This window comes from Aquarana catesbeiana, linkage group LG01 (genome assembly GCF_042186555.1).
Source record: "Aquarana catesbeiana isolate 2022-GZ linkage group LG01, ASM4218655v1, whole genome shotgun sequence".
Taxonomy (NCBI): Eukaryota; Metazoa; Chordata; class Amphibia; order Anura; family Ranidae; genus Aquarana; species Aquarana catesbeiana.
The window spans coordinates 5098807-5123689 of NC_133324.1; the positions used below are offsets into that span (position 1 = coordinate 5098807).

Genomic DNA, 24883 nt, shown 5'->3' on the forward strand with positions numbered 1-24883 from the left:
CAATACACTCTTCTATATGGGAGAACTTTGAGGTCTCCACCCATGACACAAGTGGACACTAATGAGAGGTACTTAATGAAAGAGTGGAGTGCTCCTCACCCAAAAGAATTTGGTCAGAATCCATACAATAGACAAACAAGATATTTGTTTATCTTCCCACAGATGTGTCCCGCAAGGGTCATCTTCCCATAGATGTGTCCCTACAAGGGTCATCTTCCTACCGATGTGTCCCCACAATGGTTAAATTCCCACAGATGTGTCCCCACAAGGGTCATCTCCCTATAGATAATGGGAGACAGATCTAGGCCCCCACAAGGGTCATCTTCCTGCAGATAACGGGAGATAGATCTGGGCCCCCGCAAGGGTCATCTTCCTATAGATGTGTCCCCTCAAGGCTCATCTTCCCATAATTGTGTCCCCACAAGTGTCATCTTCCAAAAGAGGTGTCCCCACATAGGTCATCTTCCCACAGATGTGCCCCCACAAGGGTCATCTTCCTACAAATGGATGAGACAGATCTGGGCCCCCTACAAGGGTCATCTTCCTACAGATGTGTCCCCACATAGGTCATCTTCCCACAGATGTGCCCCCACAAGGGTCATCTTCTTACAAATGGATGAGACAGATCTGGGCCCCCTACAAGGGTCATCTTCCTACAGATGTGTCCCCACAAGGATCGTCTTCCCACAGATATGTCCCCACAAGGATCATCTTCCCACAGATGTGTCCACACAGGGGTCATCTCCCTATAGATAACGGGAGACAGATCTGTGCCCCCACAAGGGTCATCTTCCTACAGATGTGTCCCCACAAGGGTTATTTTCCTACAGATGTGTCCCCACAAGGGTTATCTTCCTACAGATGTGTCCCCACAAGGGTCATCTTCCTACAGATGGATGAGACAGATCTGGGCCCCCACAAGGGTTATCTACCTACAGATGTGTCCCCATGAGGATTGTCTTCCTACAGATGTGTCCCCACAGATGTGTCCCCACAAGGGTTATTTTCCTACAGATGTGTCCCCACAAGGGTTATCTTCCTACAGATGTGTCCCCACAAGGGTCATCTTCCTACAGATGGATGAGACAGATCTGGGCCCCCACAAGGGTTATCTACCTACAGATGTGTCCCCACGAGGATTGTCTTCCTACAGATGTGTCCCCACATGGGTCATCTTCCTACAGATGTGTCCCCAAAAGGGTCACCTTCCCACAGATGTGTCCACACAAGGGTCGTCTTCCCGCAGATGTGTCCCCACAAGGGTCATCTTCCCGCAGATGTGTCCCCACAAGGGTCATCTTCCCCTTCCCACAGTTGTGTCCCCACAAGGGTCATCTTTCTACAGTTGTGTCCCCAAAAGGGTCACCTTCCCACAGATGTGTCCCCATAAGGGTCATCTTCCTACAAATGGATGAGACAGATCTGGGCCCCCCACAAGGATCATCTTCCTACAGATGTGTCCCCACAAGTGTCATCTCCCTATAGATAACGGGAGACAGATCTGGGCCTCCACAAGGGTCATCTTCCTGCAGATAACAGGAGATAGATCTGGGCCCCCACAAGGGTCATCTTCCTACAGATGTGTGCCCAAATAGGTCATCTTCCTACAGTTTAATGGGAGACAGATCTAGGCCCCCACAAGGGTCATCTTCCTACAGATGTGTCCCCAGAAGAGTCATCTACCTACAGATGTGTCCCCACAAGGATCGTCTTCCCACAGATATGTCCCCACAAGGATCATCTTCCCACAGATGTGTCCACACAGGGGTCATCTCCCTATAGATAACGGGAGACAGATCTGTGCCCCCACAAGGGTCATCTTCCTACAGATGTGTCCCCACAAGGGTTATTTTCCTACAGATGTGTCCCCACAAGGGTTATCTTCCTACAGATGTGTCCCCACAAGGGTCATCTTCCTACAGATGGATGAGACAGATCTGGGCCCCCACAAGGGTTATCTACCTACAGATGTGTCCCCACGAGGATTGTCTTCCTACAGATGTGTCCCCACATGGGTCATCTTCCTACAGATGTGTCCCCAAAAGGGTCACCTTCCCACAGATGTGTCCACACAAGGGTCGTCTTCCCGCAGATGTGTCCCCACAAGGGTCATCTTCCCGCAGATGTGTCCCCACAGGGGTCATCTTCCCCTTCCCACAGTTGTGTCCCCACAAGGGTCATCTTTCTACAGTTGTGTCCCCAAAAGGGTCACCTTCCCACAGATGTGTCCCCATAAGGGTCATCTTCCTACAAATGGATGAGACAGATCTGGGCCCCCCACAAGGATCATCTTCCTACAGATGTGTCCCCACAAGTGTCATCTCCCTATAGATAACGGGAGACAGATCTGGGCCTCCACAAGGGTCATCTTCCTGCAGATAACAGGAGATAGATCTGGGCCCCCACAAGGGTCATCTTCCTACAGATGTGTGCCCAAATAGGTCATCTTCCTACAGTTTAATGGGAGACAGATCTAGGCCCCCACAAGGGTCATCTTCCTACAGATGTGTCCCCAGAAGAGTCATCTACCTACAAATGTTTCCCCACAAGGGTTATATTCCCATAGATGTGTCTCCACAAGGGTCATCTTCCCACAGATGTGTCCACACAGGGATCATCTCCCTATAGATAATGGGAGACAGATCTGTGCCCTCACAAGGGTCATCTTCCTACAGATGTGTCCCCACAAGGGTTATTTTCCTACAGATGTGTCCTCACAAGGTTTATCTTCCTACAGATGTGTCCTCACAAGGTTTATCTTCCTACAGATGTGTCCCCACAAGGGTCATCTTCCTACAGATGGATGAGACAGATCTGGGCCCCCACAAGGGTTATCTACCTACAGATGTGTCCCCATGAGGATTGTCTTCCTACAGATGTGTCCCTACAAGGGTCATCTTACTAAAGATGTGTCCCCACAAGGGTCACCTTCCCACAGATGTGTCCCCACATGGGTCATCTTCCTACAGATGTGTCCCCAAAAGGGTCACCTTCCCACAGATGTGTGCACACAAGGGTCATCTTCCTACAGATGGAAGAGACAGATCTGGGCCCCCACAAGGGTTATCTACCTACAGATGTGTCCCCACAAGGATTGTCTTCCTACAGATGTGTCACCACATGGGTCATCTTCCTACAGATGTGTCCCCAAAAGGGTCACCTTCCCACAGATGTGTCCACACAAGGGTCATCTTCCCGCAGATGTGTCCCCACAAGGGTCATCTTCCCCTTCCCACAGTTGTGTCCCCACAAGGGTCATCTTTCTACAGTTGTGTCCCCAAAAGGGTCACCTTCCCACAGATATGTCCCCATAAGGGTCATCTTCCTACAAATGGATGAGACAGATCTGGGCCCCCCACAAGGATCATCTTCCTACAGATGTGTCCCCACAAGTGTCATCTCCCTATAGATAACGGGAGACAGATCTGGGCCTCCACAAGGGTCATCTTCCTGCAGATAACAGGAGATAGATCTGGGCCCCCACAAGGGTCATCTTCCTACAGATGTGTCCCCAAATAGGTCATCTTCCTACAGTTTAGTGGGAGACAGATCTAGGCCCCCACAAGGGTCATCTTCCTACAGATGTGTCCCCAAAAGAGTCATCTACCTACAAATGTTTCCCCACAAGGGTTATCTTCCCACAGATGTGTCTCCACAAGGGTCATCTTCCCACAGATGTGTCCACACAGGGATCATCTCCCTATAGATAATGGGAGACAGATCTGTGCCCTCACAAGGGTCATCTTCCTACAGATGTGTCCCCACAAGGGTAATTTTCCTACAGATGTGTCCACACAGGGGTCATCTCCCTATAGATAATGGAAGACAGATCTGTGCCCTCACAAGGGTCATCTTCCTACAGATGTGTCCCCACAAGGGTTATTTTCCTACAGATGTGTCCCCACAAGGGTTATCTTCCTACAGATGTGTCCCCACAAGGGTCATCTTCCTACAGATGGATGAGACAGATCTGGGCCCCCACAAGGGTTATCTACCTACAGATGTGTCCCCATGAGGATTGTCTTCCTACAGATGTGTCCCCACAAGGGTCATCTTACTAAAGTTGTGTCCCCACAAGGGTCACCTTCCCACAGATGTGTCCCCACATGGGTCATCTTCCTACAGATGTGTCCCCACATGGGTCATCTTCCTACAGATGTGTCCCCACAAGGGTCACCTTCCCACAGATGTGTGCACACAAGGGTCATCTTCCTACAGATGGAAGAGACAGATCTGGGCCCCCACAAGGGTTATCTACCTACAGATGTGTCCCCACGAGGATTGTCTTCCTACAGATGTGTCCCCACAAGGGTCATCTTACTAAAGATGTGTCCCCACAAGGATCATCTTCCTACAGATGTGTCCCCACAAGGATCATCTCCCTATAGATAACGGGAGATAGATCTTGGCCCCCACAAGGGTCATCTTCCTACAGATGTGTCCCCAAATAGGTCGTCTTCCTACAGTTTAATGGGAGACAGATCTAGGCCCCCACAAGGGTCATCTTCCTACAGATGTGTCCCCAAAAGAGTCATCTTCCTACAAATGTGTCCCCACAAGCGTCATCTTCCCACTGATGTGTCTCCACAAGGGTCACCTTCCCACAGATGTGTCCCCATAAGGGTCATCTTTCTACAGGTGGATGAGACAGATCTGGACCCCCATGAGGGTCACCTTCCCACAGATGTGTCCCCACAAAGATCATCTTCCCACAGATGTGTCCCCACATGGGTCATCTTCCTACAGATGTGTCCCCACAAGGGTCTTCTCCCTATAGATAGACAGATCCGGGCCCCCTCAAGGGTCATCTTCCTGCAGATAACGGGAGATAGATCTGGGCCCCCACAAGGGTCATCTTCCTACAGATGTGTCCCCAAATAGGTCAGCTTCCTACAGTTTAATGGGAGACAGATCTAGGCCCCCACAAGGGTCATCTTCCTACAGATGTGTCCCCAAAAGAGTCATCTTCCTATAAATGTGTCCCCACAAGGGTCATCTTCCCACAGATGTGTCTCCACAAGGGTCACCTTCCCCCAGATGTGTCCCCATAAGGGTAATCTTTCTACAGATGGATAAGACAGACCTGGACCCCCATGAGGGTCACCTTCCCACAGATGTGTCCCCACAAGGATAGTCTTCCTACAGATGTGTCCCCACAAGGGTCATCTTCCTACAGATGTGTCCCCACAAGGGTCATCTTCCTACAGATGTGTCCCCATAAGAGTCATCTTCCTACAAATGTGTCCCCACAAGCGTCATCTTCCCACTGATGTGTCTCCACAAGGGTCACCTTCCCACAGATGTGTCCCCATAAGGGTCATCTTTCTACAGGTGGATGAGACAGATCTGGACCCCCATGAGGGTCACCTTCCTACAGATGTGTCCCCACAAGGATCATCTTCCCACAGATGTGTCCCCACAAGGGTCATCTTCCTACAGATGTGTCCCCACAAGGGTCTTCTCCCTATAGATAGACAGATCCGGGCCCCCTCAAGGGTCATCTTCCTGCAGATAACGGGAGATAGATCTGGGCCCCCACAAGGGTCATCTTCCTACAGATGTGTTCCCAAATAGGTCAGCTTCCTACAGTTTAATGGGAGACAGATCTAGGCCCCCACAAGGGTCATCTTCCTACAGATGTGTCCCCAAAAGAGTCATCTTCCTATAAATGTGTCCCCACAAGGGTCATCTTCCCACAGATGTGTCTCCACAAGGGTCACCTTCCCCCAGATGTGTCCCCATAAGGGTAATCTTTCTACAGATGGATGAGACAGACCTGGACCCCCATGAGGGTCACCTTCCCACAGATGTGTCCCCACAAGGATCGTCTTCCTACAGATGTGTCCCCACAAGGGTCATCTTCCTACAGATGTGTCCCCACAAGGGTCATCTTCCTACAGATGTGTCCCCATAAGGGTCTTCTCCCTATAGATAGACAAATCTGGGCCCCTTCAAGGGTCATCTTCCTCAGATAACGGGAGACAGATCTGGGCCCCCACAAGGGTCATCTTTCTACAGATGTGTCCCCACAACGGTCATCTTCCCACAGATGGGTTCCCACAAGGGTCATCTTCCTACAGATGTGTCGCCACAAGGGTCATCTTCCCACAGATGTGCCCCCACAAGGGTCATCTTCCCATAGATGTGTCCTCACAAGGGTCATCTTCCTACAGATGTGTCCTCACAAGGGTCATCTTCCTACAGATGTGTCCCCAAAAGTCATCTTCCTACAATGTGTCCCCACAAGGGTCATCTTCCCACAGATGTGTCCCCACAAGGTCCATCTTCCCACAGACGTGTCCCCACAAGGTCCATCATCCCACAGATGTGTCCCCACAAGGTCCTTCTTCCCACAGAAGTGTCCCCACAAGGGTCATCTTCCCACAGATGTGTCCCCCACAAGGTCCATCTTCCAACAGATGTGTCCCCACAAGGTCCATCTTCCCACAGATGTGTACCCACAAGGTCCTTCTTCCCACAGATGTGTCCCCACAAGGGTCATCTTCCTACAGATGTGTCCCCACAAGGGTCATCTTCCTACACATAACGGGAGACAGATCGGGGTCCCTGCAATATTTGCCATACATGCACAGAGGACCGCCAGCAAGGATATGGTGGGATTGCGTCTCTGCGGCGTTTCTCTCCCGTGTCCATATCTCCATATTGTGTATTAAATGTAGCAAACATCTATTGGATTTGGAGTCATTATGGGCACTTGTTAATCCAATCACAGGATGAGTGTCCCCAGGGCCCTGTCCTCGTTATTGTACACCATGATAATGCCCCCCCCCCCCCCAGCTGTGACCCTCCATACTGTGTGGTAGGAAAACATCATAAAGTTCTGTTTCCTCAGCTGAAGGTAAACACACCAACAATGTGAGTGGTGGGAGATGGGGGCCATTCCGGGCTCTCATTGTATCTCTGGCCCTCCCACCCCCCCCCCACCCCCCCGGCTGTGTGTATTCACAAGGAGCTGTAATTATACCAACTATTCCCACAGTCTGTATAGGGGACTGGGTCACAGAGCTGACAGTCTACATAGTTGTCCGAACCTTCCTGTATTTCCAAAGTCTTTACCGGGGACTGCAGAGCTGACAGTCTACATGAGTGTCTGAAACTTCTATCACTGTGGTAGCATATGACTAAGGCTCACTTTGAAACGCGTCAGTGTTTGCTTTTTAATTCTCATATGTAGCCAATACATTTTTGTAACAAGGACTTTGAAGTTGCCAGCTCTTCTCTCTTATATATCACTGTTCCCGGGTCTGTACACCCGCTGTGCCCTTTATAAGGGGTTCTCACCATCCCTGTGCTGAGTTCCCGGGTCTGTACACCCGCTGTGCCCATTATGAGGGGTTCTCACCATCCCTGTGCTGAGTTCCCGGGTCTGTACACCCGCTGTGCCCATTATGAGGGGTTCCCACCATCCCTGTGCTGAGTTCCTGGGTCTGTACACCCACTGTGCCCATTATGAGGGGTTCCCACCATCCCTGTGCTGAGTTCCCGGGTCTGTACACCCGCTGTGCCCATTATGAGGGGTTCCCACCATCCCTGTGCTGAGTTCCCGGGTCTGTACACCCGCTGTGCCCATTATGAGGGGTTCCCACCATCCCTGTGCTGAGTTCCCGGGTCTGTACACCCGCTGTGCCCATTATGAGGGGTTCTCACCATCCCTGTGCTGAGTTCCTGGGTCTGTACACCCGCTGTGCCCATTATGAGGAGTTCTCACCATCCCTGTGCTGAGTTCCCGGGTCTGTACACCCGCTGTGCCCATTATGAGGGGTTCCCACCATCCCTGTGCTGAGTTCCTGGGTCTGTACACCCGCTGTGCCCATTATGAGGGGTTCTCACCATCCCTGTGCTGAGTTCCTGGGTCTGTACACCCGCTGTGCCCATTATGAGGAGTTCTCACCATCCCTGTGCTGAGTTCCTGGGTCTGTACACCCGCTGTGCCCATTATGAGGAGTTCTCACCATCCCTGTGCTGAGTTCCCGGGTCTGTACACCCGCTGTGCCCATTATGAGGGGTTCTCACCATCCCTGTGCTGAGTTCCCGGGTCTGTACACCCGCTGTGCCCATTATGAGGGGTTAATTTTGTTTATTGAAAAATCTTACAAACAACAACTTATATACAATAAAACCATAATAAATAAATAAAACATATTTACAAAATAATTGAATATGATAATACAAAACAAGAACATAATAAATGGTACAAACCAAATTGCGCACAACACAATCCCTACAGGAGAGCCAGACTAAGGAACATCACCGTCACCATGCATGGAGCCTTTTATCAAAAATAGATTTCATCTTGAAAATCTAGGGGAGTGAATCAAGAATAGAAAGATAAGCCGCACACCCCGAGATCAACAGGCAGCAGCTACAGAGTCCTGATATTCCTCCACGCCCTTATCCAGGCCTCCTTCTGCCACCTGCCTTTCTCAAGACCCCGAATCTTCCCAACCTCACCCAGAATGTCCTGCACCACCACTTCGACAGGGAGGATTTTACTCCGTAAGGATACCTGACACCGTGCACTCCACGTGAAATAACGGACTACCAGACTAACTAAAAAAAGTGTTTCCAAATCATAATCCCGACGAGTCTGGAATGCCCCACACACCCACTCTGCATAACTCATATGGGGGAGGAAGGGTATACTCAGAGCCCTCCCCACCCTCTTGTACACCTCTATATTAAAAGGGCATTGAAGTAGAAAGTGATCCATGGACTCCACCACTCCTCCACACTCCACTCTCGGGCAGCCCCGATCACTCATGGAAAGAAACTTCAAGTTGCCCTTCACATATAGTTTTCCATGAAAGGCAAGCCAAGCCTGATCCCTAAACTTCATTGGGATTCTCTCCAAATTAATCAATCGCAAACCCTCCCCCAAAACCAGGCTTGGGCAATCCCTCAAGGCCAGTGGCTTGCAAAAAGCAGAGCTCATGATCCGCTTCTCAAGAAGTTTCCTTGGAAGAGATTTGACTTCTCCTGCTGTTACTTGCCACTGCCGAGGCATTTTCAAACACGGGGCAACATAAGCCGGGAGCTGTTCATGCTTGACCCTCAGGCTTCTCACTGGCCCACCATTTTCCCAGTCTCGCAGAAAGGGCCTAAACCAGGACTGGAAAATACCAACCCACCCAGGCGGTCTCTCTGCCAACATGTTACCAAGATTGTACTTCAGAAACATCAGAGAGAAAAAGACTACAGGGTTGACCATCCCTAGACCACCCTCCCGCCTAGGAAGGTAAGTCACATTCCTTTTGACAAGGTTTATTCTGTTCCCCCATAACAGCTGGAAGAAACAACTATAGATCCTGGTATAGAGAGAAACTGGCAAAATGCAAACAAAACTGACATACAGAAAAATCAGAATCAGGTAAGTCTTGATCAGATCAACCTTTTCCCTCAAGGAAAGCTGCCAACCTTTCCAGCTTGCCACCTGGGCATCGGCATTCTCCAGCCTGTTCACCCAATTTGCATGACCATAGTCACCTGGGCCGAATTCAATGCCTAGAACTCAAATTTTTTGTTGGGGCTCCGGGAAGTCATCCGGGAGAACAAAGCTCTCACCTTCCATACCCATCCAGAAAGCTTCACACTTATCCTGGTTGACCTTTGAACCTGATGCCTCTGCATACTGCCCCATCACTGAGACCACTTCCTGCGCCTCCGCAGTCCCAGAGATAAAAACAGAAACATCATCAGCATAGGCCACAACCTTCAAAGGAGGCTCACCAGCGATGCCCAAAGGTACCCCACACAATGGTCCACTCTCTAGCCTTCTAATGAAGGGGTCGATTGCAAACACATATAGCAGAGGACTCAATGGACACCCCTGATGCACACCCGAGCCGACCGCAAAGGGCTGCCCGACCCAACCATTAACCAGAGGAAAGCTTTCAGCCCCTTTGTACAAAATCTTGAGCCAATCAATGAAACCCCCCTCCAGGCCATATTTGTCACGAAGGAGCCACAAGTACTCATAATTAACCTGATCAAAGGCCTTAGCCTGATCCAATGTCAGCAAAAATTTACCCCAACCAGCAGCCCTACAACGCTCCAAGGCCTCCCGGACAGCTAACACCGCTGAGAAAGTGCTTCTACCTTGGACCGAACAGTGCTGGTGGCGGGATAACAAACTGCCTGCCACTGGTGATAATCGCCAGAAGAAAATCTTTGCCAGTATCTTCCTATCGACATTAAGAAGGCTAATGGGGCGCCAATTCCCAATCATCGAAGGATCTTTACCCTTTGACAGAAGGATCACTGCAGATTGCCTCATGGAGGGAGGGAGAGAACCCTCATTCAAACAGCCATTAAAAACCTCCGCAAGGTAGGGAGCCAGGATCGTTTTAAAACATTTATAGAACTCGGCTGTCAAACCATCTGGCCCTGGCGTTTTCTTGATGGCTAGTTTATCAATAGCCCGGATTACCTCATCTGCAGTGATTTCATCTGTCAAATTCATCAAAGGAACATTACTTTCCAGTCCTGGTGTAGAGTCCAAAAAACCCAACATCCTTGTCCGATCAAGGTTCCTTCCTCCCAGGAGATCGGCATAGTATGACCTGACAACCTCCAGGATCCCTGACCTAGACTTCGTCAGAGAGCCCGTACTGTCCCTCAGGCCATTGACCGTCTTAACTGCTACACTCTGTTTACAGTTCTGGTAAGGGTCAGGCGAATGGTATTTCCCGTAATCCCTCTCCTGAACCAAAGAGGCGTGCCGGTCATATTGATGTCTCCTAAGGAGGAGCTTCACCTCAGAGATCGCCCCAGAATCTCCTCCATTCGAAACAAGGTGGTCAAGTTTCCTCCGCAAACGCTGGTAGGTGATATACTTATCTTGCTGCTTCTTTCTTCCTATGGCCTTGAAAAGCCCAACAGTCCGCTGTTTAACAAGCTCCCACCATTCTGACTTGCTGTTGCAAAAGTCTAGGATCGTTACCTGTGCTTGAAAAAAATCCTCAAAGGATTGTCTTACTCTCTCGTCTTCCAGGAGGGCCGAATTCAATCTCCAGATACCCCTCCCCCTAGGTGGCATGTCTGGGGCATTCAGAGTCACAGATAGAATACAGTGATCAGAAAACTCCACTGCCCGACACACAGGTGCCGAAAAAGCGGAGTCTCCCTTTAAAAAAAAAACCTATCTATCCTACTCTGACTATTACCTCGCTGAAAAGTGAACCCCGTGCTTTCTGGGCAGCGCTTAATGTGCGCATCTACCAGACCTGCTTCCCTAACTATCGCATTAAGAAAAAGGGTGTCATAGCCCAGCTTATCTCTGAAACCTCTCCTGTCTTTAGACCTAGTAATGGTGTTCAAATCACCTCCAAATATAACCTGCTGGGCCGTAAAAAGAAAAGGCTTAATCTTTGTAAAGAGGCATTTCCTGTCCCACTTCGTCTGGGGACCATAGATGTTAATCAGGCGCAAGTCCTGCCCCTTCACAGAGATGTCTAAGACCATGCATCTCCCTATCTCTACCTCAATTACCCGCCGGCACGTTACCATACCAGAAAAAAGGACTGCAACTCCGCTGTAAGGCTCGGCCGCAAGAGACCAAAATGAGGGACCACGTCTCCACTCCTTCTTTGCCAGATGTATATCGGCCAGACTACCTAGATGGGTTTCTTGCAAAAACAAAATGTCAGCATCAAACTCGCTGAGCAAAAATAAGGCCATATGACGAGCACTTACTGATCTTAAGCTGGCAACATTAATGGTTGCCACTTTTAACGGAGTGGGAACTGCCATTAGGGTAGTTGAAGCAGCCGTTTCTTAGCCTGACTACTCCCTCTTCCTGGAGAACCAGCGCGCTTTGTTGCACCCTGGCACTCATCCTTCATAGAGGATGCAGAACTTAATGAGTCCCATTCATCCTCATCATCATCATCAGACAGGACCTTAAACTTATTTTCTAAAGGCAAAAATTTAGGATTTAAGGTAACTGAACCCCCTTTTTTCCTTCTTTTGCCCCTCCTCCTCCTATCCTCCAACCACTCCATATCATCCTTAGACAAACCAGACTCAACAGCCTCCCCACACCTATCCTCCCCTTCACCCCCCTCCCCTCCACTCCCCCTTCCCTTATCTACCACCAGGCCAGCCTCTCCACCATCCACCCCACTCCTCTGCACCCCACGATCCTCAATAGAAACCCTGCAGCGTCGGGGGAGGGGGTTGGCACCACACCTGACGCACCTGCCTCAGCACCTCTTGCTGCCTCTGCAATTTTAGAAGACACAGACACAGAAGGATTGGACACATTTTTGGCAACCGATACCTTACCTACAGAAGACACGGGCACACTAGGTAAACGCACAGACTGGGGAGACACAAACACATTAGGTATTGGCACAGACTGGGGCACCACAGACTGGGGAGACACATTAGGTATTGGCACAGACTCAGATGGACTCACAGGCACCCCAGCTGCTGAGCTCCGAGCATCCTCCATGTCCATGCGGAAGAACTCTCTTATGAGCTCAGGATTGTTGTGCATTGCCTCAGGACACTGACTGTAAGGATGTCCCACCGCATTGCACAGATTGCACCTGATGATATTACAGTCCTTCGCCAAATGTCCTATACCCTGACACAGAGAGCACTTCATCACTGGACAGGAGGATGCGAGATGTCCTTTATCACCACACTTATTGCAGAGCTTTGGCTGGCCTGGATAGAAGATGGTCAGCCTGTCCCTCCCCAGGAAAGCTGAGGATGGCAGATGCTGGACAACATTGTCAACAACCTTTAATTTTAGCTGCACAGACCATCCCCCCGTCCATATTCCCCGATCGTCCACAATCTTTTTTAGGGGGCTCAGGACGTCTCTATACCTCCTCAACCATACAGATAAATCCCCTTGTGGTATGGATTCATTGCGGACCAAAATTGTGACCATTTTAATGAGGGGCTGGCGTGATACAAGCTTTGGGATGAGCCCTTTCCAGTCCGGCAGGCCCCTACACACGTGCTCATACTTCTCCCAAAATATGTCCAAAGACTCCGGACGGATAAAGGACAAATCATATTCATAGGAACCTGCCGGACTGATCAGGGCAAAGATATCTGTGGGTGTAAACCCCATCTGTAGAATCTTATCCACCACTGTCCTCCTATGTGGGGGGATTCCACTGCCTTCCCATTTTAATTGCACAACATTCCTCCTTTTAAACATGGAGGAAGATAAAACATTTTCATGCTCCTTCCCTGCTTGCTCCCCCTTCCCAGATCCTGTAGCAGCAACACCAGCATAAGTTTTTCTTACACCAGCAGCATTTGCAGTCTTGTCCTTAGACACATTCAAACCTGCTGGCAGAGAGTCTGAATCAGCTGGGATAGCAGTCTTCTGATTAGAGGCAGGACCCTCCCCCTCCCCCTCCCCCGAGCACATGGTTTCTTTTCTGGGATCAATCACAGTCATGGCTGCTGCAGACTCCTGGAAAGTTGTAGCACTACTGCACCCAGCATCTCCTCCACCATTCACAGGAACAGCCGCTGTGCCTGGTCCAGGCAAAGTCTCTGTATTGTCCATGGACCTCTCTGCAGACTGAAGCTGACAGTTATTAGCAGATGTTATTGCATGTTGTGTATTGTCTATGGGTCTGGGCTGACTGCCTGCAGCACTACAACCCTCAGCAAGCACATTGTCATTAAAGTTCACACCATCATCCTGCACACACACACTGTACCTGCACTTTATCTCTCCACAGGTCTTTCTTCCACAGGGCTAGGAACGGCGTCCATCTTTTCCTCACCATCCTGGGAAGTGGAAGTGGATTCAAGTTTATTGATGAAATCCAGCATGGCAGAACCTTCAACCTCCTGCTCAGATGTTCCACATTGCTGGGGAGTGAAGGGGACAGAGGCCTCCACCATTGAGGACTCAGCAGATGTCTGAGGTGTTGAAGAGCTGGGCTCATCCTCCGGGCCCACTTTCTCACTCTTTGCTGTCTGTACCGGCATCTCCTCACTGGTCTCCTCACCCTCCATGCAGGAAGCGGCTCCTCTTCTCATTTGGCTGAATCTTTCTTCATTCTTATATTTTTCTTTAAATGCTCCACTACTCTCCTTCAGAGAACTCACCAGTTCTTTCTGCTTCCGCAGAGCTTGTTCCAGGTCTTTCAGCTCAGGCCTCAGAGACGGTCTTTTCTTGCTGAACACTTTGGCACAAATCTGCTTTTTCTTTTTAAATTCATTTTTCAAAGCCACCAACTTCTCCTCTTCCTTCTCAATCCACTTCAGCGTTTCAATAACCCTCCGTCTAAAGGCAGACAGGGACTCGTCTTTCCTTGGGCCAGGCCCAGTGTCGTCCACAGGCTGAGGCCTATCCAGGGGGCCTCCACCAGGGTCCTCCCCAGGATCCTGCATCACTCCTGGGGCAGAGGAGCAACTCTAGTCCCTGGTCTCTGGAAGCACAGGAGCAAAGGAACTAGCAACCTCACACCTCGCTGTCAGGGAGTGGAATGGCAGTTTCCCACCATCCCTGTGCTGAGTTCCCAGGTCTGTACACCCGCTGTGCCCATTATAAGGGGTTCTCACCATCCCTGTGCTAAGTTCCCGGGTCTGTACACCCGCTGTGCCCATTATAATGGGTTCTCACCATCCCTGTGCTGAGTTCCCGGGTCTGTACACCCGCTGTGCCCATTATGAGGGGTTCCCACCATCTCTGTGCTGAGTTCCCGGGTCTGTACACCCGCTGTGCCCAATATGAGGGGTTGGGACATCCCTGTGCTGAGTTCCTGGGTCTGTACACCTGTTGTGCCCATTATGAGGGGTTCTCACCATCCCTGTGCTGAGTTCCTGGGTCTGTACACCCGCTGTGCCCATTATGAGGGGTTCCCACCATCCCTGTGCTGAGTTCCTGGGTCTCTACAAACAGGACTTCTTATGACTTTCTTTAACCAATGTCTTTCTTCTTGTCACTCTTCCATAAAGGGCAGATTTGTGGAGAACATGACTAATAGTTGTCCTGTGGACAGATTCTCCCACCTGAGCTGTGGATCTCTGCAGCTCCTCCAGAGTTACCATGGGCCTCTTGGCTCTTCTCTGATGAATGCTCTCCTTGCCCGGCCGGTCAGTTTAGGTGGACGGCCATGTCTTGGTAGGTTTGCAGTTGTACCATACTCTTTCCATTTTCCGATGATGGATTGAACATAGCTCCGTGAGATGTTAAAAGCTTGGGAGATTTTTTTTATAACCTAACCCTGCTTTATACTTCTCCACAACTTTATCCCTGACCTGTCTGGTGTTTTCCTTGGACTTCATGTAGCTGTTTGTTCACTAAGGTTCTCTAACAAACCTTTGAGGGCTTCACAGAACAGCTGTATTTATACTGAGATTAAATGACACGCAGGTGGACTCTATTTACTAATTAGGTGACTTCTTAAGGCAGTTGGTTCCACTAGATTTTAGTTAGGGGTATCAGAGTAAAGGGGCTTAATACAATTGCCACCCACACTTTTCACATATTTATTTGCAAAATAATTTCAAAACCATTTATCATTTTCCTTCCACTTCATAGTTATGTGCCATGTTGTGTTGGTCTATTACATAAAATCCCAATAAAATACATTTACGTTTTTGATTGTAACATTACAAAATGTGGAAAATTTCAAGGGGTATGAATACTTTTTCAAGGCACTTTATTCTTGTGTTATCCATTGGTCTTTGGCATATACAGTGAGGTGTCCTCTTCTGATGGGAGTCTCTGCCTCCTGTCTTGGAATTCAGCCAGTTGTAAATCTTGTGTAAATTAGGGGGCCACAGGTAATCAGGAGGAGGTCGGGGGAAGGGAGAAGATGCCTGTCCCAGCAGGGGGTTACAGGATACTTCCAGCCATGAATACAGGCCCCTCCAGGTGTGAGGGGGGTTAATGTATTTACCCCTTGAATATATAAAGAGAGGAGTGAGCTCTCCTCTCTTCCATTGTGGTCTCTGGTCTCCTCCAAGATGTTCCAGATTCTGTTCCTTGGGTTATCCCTCCTGTTCTTCCCTTCTCCGGCTCTCCTCAGGATTCTGCCCATGAGAGGCTGGTCCAACGAGGTGGAGGCCACCCACAGCTGTGTGCCGTGCCAGGAAGAGCGCTGTCCTCCGGCACCCCAGCGCTGCCCGGCCGGCAGGGTGAAGGATCGCTGTGGCTGCTGCTGGGAGTGTGCCAACGTGGAGGGGCAGATGTGTGACCTGCCCTGGATGAAACATCAGTTTGGGACCTGTGGAGAGGAACTGATTTGCCAAGTAAAAGTTGGGCAGAGCGAGGAACCCCAGTGTGTCTGCCCCAGCAAGGAGAGCGTGTGCGGCACCGACCGCAGGACCTACAAAAATATCTGCCGCTTACAGGAGGCTGCCAGGACCAGGCTGAGGACAGAGCTGAAGGTGAAACACACAGGACCCTGCCAGGAGGGTAAGTCCCTATGGGTGCCATGAGGAGGGAAGGGGAGCTTTGACCACGGGATGGTTGGAAGGCCAACCACGGATCTAGGATTTGTAGCAGTTAAGTTGTGGGTTGCTGAAGTGGCAGCTTCTATCAAAGGCTTCCCTGCTCCTTCAAGATTAAGGGTACTTAGACAATGCAATGTGTAGTGTATGTGACCAGCATTGGTCTACACCTGGCAAAGCAGAGAACATCAAGTACCGTACCACCCTAGGGAAGAACAAACTGTTTCTGAGACCAGCTGACACCATAGAATAAGAGACCAGCTTGTATCATAAAACCTGAGAGTGGCTGGTACCATAGACCTTAAGCTTGACCAGGACCATTGAACCTTAGACTGGCTGTACCATAGAACTTGAGGCTGACTGGGACCATAGAGCCTTAGACTGGCCTGTACCATAGAACTCAAGGCTGACTGGGACCATAGAGCCTTAGACTGGCCTGTACTATAGAACTCAAGACTGTCCGGGACCATAGAACCTGAGACTGGCCTGTCCCATAGAATTCAAGGCTAGCCGGGACCAAAGGAACCTTAGACTGACCTGTCCCATATAACTCAAGGCTCGCCATGACCATGGAACCTGAGACTGGCCTGTGCCATGGAACACAAGGCTGACCAGTACCATAGAACCTGAGGCCCATGTCTGAGACTTGTGTATGAGAACCATGTCTGAGATCTGGGCCTGAGAACCATGTCTGAGATTTGTATCTGAGAACAATGTCTGAGATCTGGGCCTGAGAACCATGTCTGAGAAAGTAAATAGCTGAAGAATTTTGATGCAAAATAATTGAAGAAGGTGTAACGTATCACCTGGAGAACAGCTGTGGGCCACTCAGAACCACAGAGGAGGGCCACATGTGGCCCATAAAACACCAGATTCATGTTTTATGTCAGAGGGAAAATGGTTGCTGACACTGATTGGTGATAGAGAATGTCCCGCCTGGCCAGCATATTCTGAGCATAAAAGAGATCTGAAGCTTGTCAACCAAATTTAGAAATATTACCCCCAGCACGACAATAATTGTCCTTCACATGGCCGGAATATGGGTGACATGTTTCAGGTGGTGGGTCCTTAGCCACAGCTGGAATTCCTGAGCGAGGATAGGAGGGGAGGGATGTGTATTCTGCTTTCTGTAATATTGCATCATGTCTTCTCTCTCCAGCTCCCCGTCTCCTCAGCTCCCTGCGGGACACGACCGCTGTCATTGGTCATACGGTGATTCTGGGCTGTGAGGTGTCGGCACAGCCAATGGCAGAGCTGGAGTGGAGGAAGGAAGGCATTGAGGGTCCCCTTCCAGGGGACAGCGGCCACATCATTGTCCAGGTACTAAAATCATAAAATGTCCAGGAATCCCCCACATATAGACAGAAATCCCCCCATATACACAGGAATCCCCCCATATACACAAAAATCCCCTCATATACATAGGAATCTCCTCATATACACAGGAATCCCCCCATATACACAGGAATCCCCCCACATAGACAAAAATCCCCCCATATACACAGGAATCCCCTCATATACACAGGAACCCCCTCATATAGACAGAAATCCCCCCTCACATACAAAGGAATCCCCCCATATACACAGGAATTCCCCCATATAGACAAAAATCCCCCCATATACACATGAATCCCCTCATATACACAGGAACCCCCTCATATAGACAGAAATCCCCCCTCACATACACAGGAATCCCCCCATATACACAGGAATTCCCCCATATAGACAAAAATCCCCCCATATACACATGAATCCCCTCATATACACAGGAACCCCCTCATATAGACAGAAATCCCCCCTCACATACACAGGAATCCCCCCATATACACAGGAATTCCCCCATATAGACAAAAATCCCCCCATATACACATGAATCCCCTCATATACACAGGAACCCCCTCATATAGACAGAAATCCCCCCTCACATACACAGGAATCCCCCCATATACACAGGAATCCCCCCATATACATAGCAACCCCCCCATATACATAGTAATCCCCCCATATACACAGGAATCTCCTCATATACACAGGAACCCCCCTCACATACACAAGAATCCCCCCTCACAAACACAAAAATACCCTCATATACACAGGAATCCCCCCATATACACAGAAATCCCCTCATATACACAGAAATCCCCCCATATACACAGAAATCCCCCTCATATACACAGGAATCCCCCCTTATACACAGGAACCCCCCATATACACAGGAACCCCCCCCCCCCATATACACAGGAATCCCCCCATATACACAGAAATCCCCCATATACACAGAAATCCCCTCATATATACAGGAATCCCCCCATATACACAGGAACCCCCCCCATATACACAGGAATCCCCCCATATACACAGAAATCCCCCCATATACACAGAAATCTCCTCATATACACAGGAATCCCCCCTTATACACAGGAACCCCCCATATACACAGGAACCCCCCCCATATACACAGGAATCCCCCCATATACACAGAAATCCCCTCATATACACAGGAATCCCCCCTTATACACAGGAACCCCCCTCACATACACAGGAATCCCCCCATATACACAGCAACCCCCTTTACATACACAGGAATCCCCCCATATACACAGGAACCCCCCCCCCGTATACACAAAAATCCCCTCATATACACAGGAATCCCCCCATATACACAGGAACCCCCCCCCCCCCGTATACACAAAAATCCCCTCATATACACAGGAATCCCCCCATATACACAGGAACCCCCTTCACATACACAGGAATCCCCCCATATACACAGGAACCCCCTTCACATACACAGGAATCCCCCCATATACACAGGAACCCCCTTCACATACACAGGAATCCCCCCATATACACAGGAACCCCCTTCACATACACAGGAATCCCCCCATATACACAGGAACCCTCTCACATACACGAAAATCCCCCCTCATACACAGGAATCCCCCCATATACACAGGAACCCCCTTCACATACACAGGAATCTCCCCATATACACAGGAACCCCCTCACATACACAAAAATCCCCCCTCATACACAGGAATCCCCCCATATACAGAGGAATCTCCCCATATACAGAGGAAGCCCCCATATACAGAGAAATCCCCCTCACATAAACAGGAATCCCCCCATATACAGAGGAATCCCCCTCACGTACACAGGGATCTCCTCATATACACAGGAATCCCCCCATATACAGAGGAATCCCCCATATACACAAGAATCCCCCCATATACACAAAAATCCCCCCATATACAGAGAAATCCCCCCATACACACAGGAATCCCCCCATACACACAGGGATCCCCCCATATACAGAGGAATCCCCCCATATACACAGGAACCCCTATACCAGATAAGGAGCCCCCCTTATACTCATCTGACCCTCCACCTTTTCTCTCCGCAGTCTCGGGGGGGTCCTCAGAGACATCATGTGACTGGCTGGCTGCAGATACACAACGTCCGTCAGCGGGATGCTGGGTCATATACCTGTCATGGACGAAACATGTATGGAGAGGTGACCACATCCGCCCGACTCACCCTCATCTCACCCGGTAAGATGCCTGACCTCCTTCTCTATCACCCTATAGTAGGAGGGGCCAACTGAGATCATCCTTCTGTCTGTATCACTCTGCAGTGGGAGGGGTCAACTTAAAGGAACTATATCTGTATCACCCTGCAGTGGGAGGGGCCAACTTAAAGCACCCTATATCTGTATCATCCTGCAGTGGGTTGGGCCAACTTAAAGCACCCGATGTCTGTATCACCCTGCAGTGGGTTGGGCCAAATTGAAGCACCCTATATCTGTATCACCCTGCAGTGGGACTGGCCAACTTAAAGCACCCTATGTCTGTATCACCCTGCAGTGGGAAGGGCCAACTTGAAGCACCCTATATCTGTATCACCCTGCAGTGGGAGGGGCCAACTTGAAGCACCCTATATCTGTATCACCCTGCAGTGGGATGGGCCAACTTGAAGCACCCTATATCTGTATCACCCTGTAGTGGGATGGGCCAACTTGAAGCACCCTATGTCTGTATCACCCTGCAGTGGGATGGGAGGGGCCAACTTGGAGCACCCTATGTCTGTATCACCCTGCAGTGGGTTGGGCCAAATTGAAGCACCCTATATCTGTATCACCCTGCAGTGGGACTGGCCAACTTAAAGCACCCTATGTCTGTATCACCCTGCAGTGGGAGGGGCCAACTTGAAGCACCCTATATCTGTATCACCCTGCAGTGGGATGGGCCAACTTGAAGCACCCTATATCTGTATCACCCTGTAGTGGGATGGGCCAACTTGAAGCACCCTATGTCTGTATCACCCTGTAGTGGGATGGGAGGGGCCAACTTGGAGCACCCTATGTCTGTATCACCCTGCAGTGGGAGGGGCCAACTTGGAGCACCCTATGTCTGTATCACCCTGTAGTGGGAGGGTCAGATTTCAGATTTAGAGCAATCATCTGTATGTACCCCGACACCCAAATTTCCTTCTGAAAAATTTCCTTTCATAATTACCCCCCCCCCCCCCATACACTCACCATCTCTTCCCCCTTCCTGAACAATGTCCCCCCCGAGTCTCCATCTCCTCATCCCTCTCTGTATGATCTCTACTCTTCCTGTATCATGTCCCTTCCAACTCACCATCTCCTCATCCCTCTCTGTATGATCTCTGCTCTTCCTGTATCATGTCCCTTCCAACTCATCATCTCCTCATCCCTCTCTGTATGATCTCTGCTCTTCCTGTATCATGTCCCTTCCAACTCACCATCTCCTCATCCCTCTCTGTATGATCTCTGCTCTTCCTGTATCATGTCCCTTCCAACTCATCATCTCCTCATCCCTCTCTGTATGATCTCTGCTCTTCCTGTATCAAGTACCTTCCAACTCACCATCTCCTCATCCCTCTCTGTATGATCTCTGCTCTTCCTGTATCATGTCCCTTCCAACTCATCATCTCCTCATCCCTCTCTGTATGATCTCTGCTCTTCCTGTATCATGTCCCTTCCAACTCACCATCTCCTCATCCCTCGCTCTTCCTGTATCATGTCCCTTCCAACTCACCATCTCCTCATCCCTCTCTGTATGATCTCTGCTCTTCCTGTATCAAGTACCTTCCAACTCACCATCTCCTCATCCCTCTGTGTATGATCTCTACTCTTCCTGGACGATGTCCCCCCTGAGTCTCCATCTCCTCATCCCTCTCTATATGATCTCTACTCTTCCTGTATCATGTCCCTTCCAACTCACCATCTCCTCATCCCTCTCTGTATGTTCTCTGCTCTTCCTGGATGATGTCCTCTCTGAGTTATCATCTCCTCATCCCTCTTTTTATGTTTTTTACTCATCCTGCACCATCTCCTCATCCCTCTCTGTATGATCTCTACTCTTCCTGTATCATGTCCCTTCCAACTCACCATCACCTCATCCCTCTCTGTATGATCTCCGCTCTTCCTGTATCAAGTACCTTCCAACTCACCATCTCCTCATCCCTCTCTGTATGATCTCTGCTCTTCCTGGATGATGTCCTTCCAACTCACCATCTCTTCATCCTCCTCTGTATGATCTCTGCTCTTCCTGGATGATGTCCTCTCTGAGTTACCTTCTCTGTATGATCTCTGCTCTTCCTGCATCATGTCCTTCTGACTCACCATCTCCTCATTTCTCTCTGTATGATCTCTGCTCTTCTGGAACCATGTCTCCCCTGACTTACCACTGACCCATCCTTCTCTGTATGATCTCTGCTCTTCCCCCTGACTCACCATCTCCTCATCCCTCTTTTTATGTTCTCTACTCTTCCTTCACCATGTCCTTACGACTCACCATCTCCCCATCCTTCTCTGTATGATCTCTACTCTTCCTGTATCATGTCCCTTCCAACTCACCATATCCTCATCGCTCTCTGCATGATCTCTGCTCCTTCTAGATGATGTCCCCCCTGACTCACCATCTCCTAATCCCTCTCTGTATGGTCTCTGCTCTTCCAGGACAATGTTCCCACTGACTCACCATCTCCTCATCCCTCTTTTTATGTTCTCTACTCTTCCTACACCAGTCCTTACAACTCATCATCTCCTCATCTTTCTCTGTATGATCTCTGCCCTTCCTGTATAATGTCCCCCCAACTCAACATCTCCTCACCCCTCTCTGTATAATCTCTGCTCTTCCTGGACAATGTCCCCACTGACTCACAATATCCTCATCCCTATTTTTATGTTCTCTACTCTTCCTGCACCATGACCTTCCAACTCACCATCTCTTCATCCTTCTATGTATGATCTCTGCTGTTCCTGGACAAGTCCCCCCTGACTCATCGTCTCCTCATCCTTCTCTGTATGATCTCTGCTGTTCCTGGACAATGTCCGCCCTGACTCACCATCTCCTCATCCCTCTCTGTATGATCTATACTCGTCCTGTATCAAGTCCCTTCCAACTCACCATCTCCTCATCCCTCTCTGTATGATCCCTGCTTTTCTTGCACCATGTTCTTCTGACTCATCATCTCTTCCTCCCTCTTTGTTTGAACTCTCCTCTTCCGACACCATATCCCCCCCCATATTCCATCTCTTCCCTCTCTGTATGAACTCTTCTCTCTCTTCACCATGCCCCCTCCAGTTCTCCTTCTCCCCCTCTTCCTTTGTCATGTCCCCACCCTGACTCACCTTCTCTTCCATATCATTCTCCAGACTCTCCGCTGGCCCCTGAGGTCTCGCGTCACCTCATTGGCATCTTTGATGTGACAGATGATGAAGATGACTTGGGAGAAGGGCCATCAGGGTCCCATGAGTGAGGTCCCGTGACCACCTGAAGATTTTTCATCCTGACGTCTTGTTGGCCTGTTTTGGAAGTATTAGGTGGTCCTCTGCCTTCGAGGAGATGCAGAAAGCTGGCAGAGCAGAACCACCATGCATTGACCCGGTTGTGTTCTGCAGTGACAATAGATCGGACTGTTGGTCAGTCCTCATGACAATTTTGTTCTGCAATCCTCAGCCATCTGTAGATCAGAAAAGTGTGCATTGCTGAGGACCCAAAAATAGTCCTCAGTGGAACCCAACGTAGACCGGGGACCACCTGTCGTCTTCTGCACCTCCAGTTCTATTTATTGTTATGGTCACTGTGTGACATTCAAATGTGCTGACCTTGTCAAACCTATGTTTACTGATTCTGTAAGTAATACGCTGTGTAAAATCAGCGATACGCTGTGTACCTCAGTGTCTGCTCCGACCACATCCATATCCCCCTCTAGAAGAATTGTATCCAATGTATCAGACTGGAATGTAATGAGAATATCTGCTTTATGAAGGATGGAGAGTGTAATCATCCCAATTTCCATGTGATCCTTCCCTGATGGAGTACTGTGTCTTTCTGTGTCCGTCCAACCCTCAACTCGGGGGAGATTTTGTAATGGGACAGAAATGAAAACTGCAGAGTATGACAGCATAGGGTAGTAACTTCTTTAATTATGATAAAATCAAAGTATTACGCTCACAAAAGGAACCCTTGTACATATCAGCTGTGTGCTTGGACTCCCGTTCCCAGCAGCTTGTGGCTCCTGGTGCTGAAGTCAAGCAATTAAAGGGGATCCTGCACTATGCTGTTGAGCTCTGAGGTTGTCATTTATGTGTAATAGTAAAGGATCTCTCCTCTCTTCAAATGATCAGCTACAAGGAAGAGTTGTGGAGATCCTCATTGATGGACTCATCTTACCATTGGATCTTTGTGGACTTTGCATTCCTATTCCTGTTGCCAATTCCAAGTGTTCGGTGAGAACTGTTGCAGCTATTTAATGACATAACTAGATGCTTTATACATTGTTGCAGTCTTTCTATGGTGTATATCAGGTCCAGGTGATCACATTTGTGTTGCTATTTGTAATTGATTTTGTAAATAAGAATTTAATGAAGAGGCATTGTGAATAAATAACTTGGGGTCACTAAAGAGCACATTGCTGTTCCTTAAAATTGTAAATAAAATATACTATAGAAGAGATTGTGTGTTGGGTCACTGCTGAGCCCTTTGCTGTCCCTTAAATCTGTAAATTTAGTTAACTAAAGAAGAGATTGAGTGTTGGGGTCATTGCAGAGCCCATTGATGTTCCTTAAATCTGTAAATTCAGTTTACTATAGAAGAGAGTGTTTTGGGGTCACTGCAGAGCCCATTGATGTTCCTTAAAATTGTAAATAAAATTTACTATATAAGAGAGTTTGTGTTGGGGTCACTGTGGAGCCCATTGCTGTCCCTTAAATCTGTAAATTAGGTTTGCTATAGAAGAGATTGCATGTTGGGGGTCTTTACAGACTCCATCGTTATACCTTAAATATTGTTTGGTGTCCCCTCTGTGTGTTACATTGATCTGTGTCTCCTCTCTCTCCTGTGTCACATTGATCTTTGTCCCTTCAGTCTTCTCTGTGTCACTTTGATCTGTGTCCCCC

At 49.3% G+C, this 24883-nt stretch overlaps 1 protein-coding gene across 1 annotated transcript; it reads left to right on the plus strand.

Moving 5' to 3' along the window:
- Window positions 1–15460: 15460 nt before the first annotated feature.
- LOC141124142 (kazal-type serine protease inhibitor domain-containing protein 1-like) lies at window positions 15461–24576 on the plus strand. The gene is made up of 4 exons (XM_073612217.1): window positions 15461–16420; window positions 17615–17775; window positions 19859–20006; window positions 23138–24576. The coding sequence occupies exons 1-4, from the start codon at window positions 15970–15972 to the stop codon at window positions 23239–23241; spliced, it is 864 nt and encodes a 287-aa protein (XP_073468318.1). The 5' UTR covers window positions 15461–15969; the 3' UTR covers window positions 23242–24576.
- The last annotated feature ends 307 nt before the right edge of the window (window positions 24577–24883 follow it).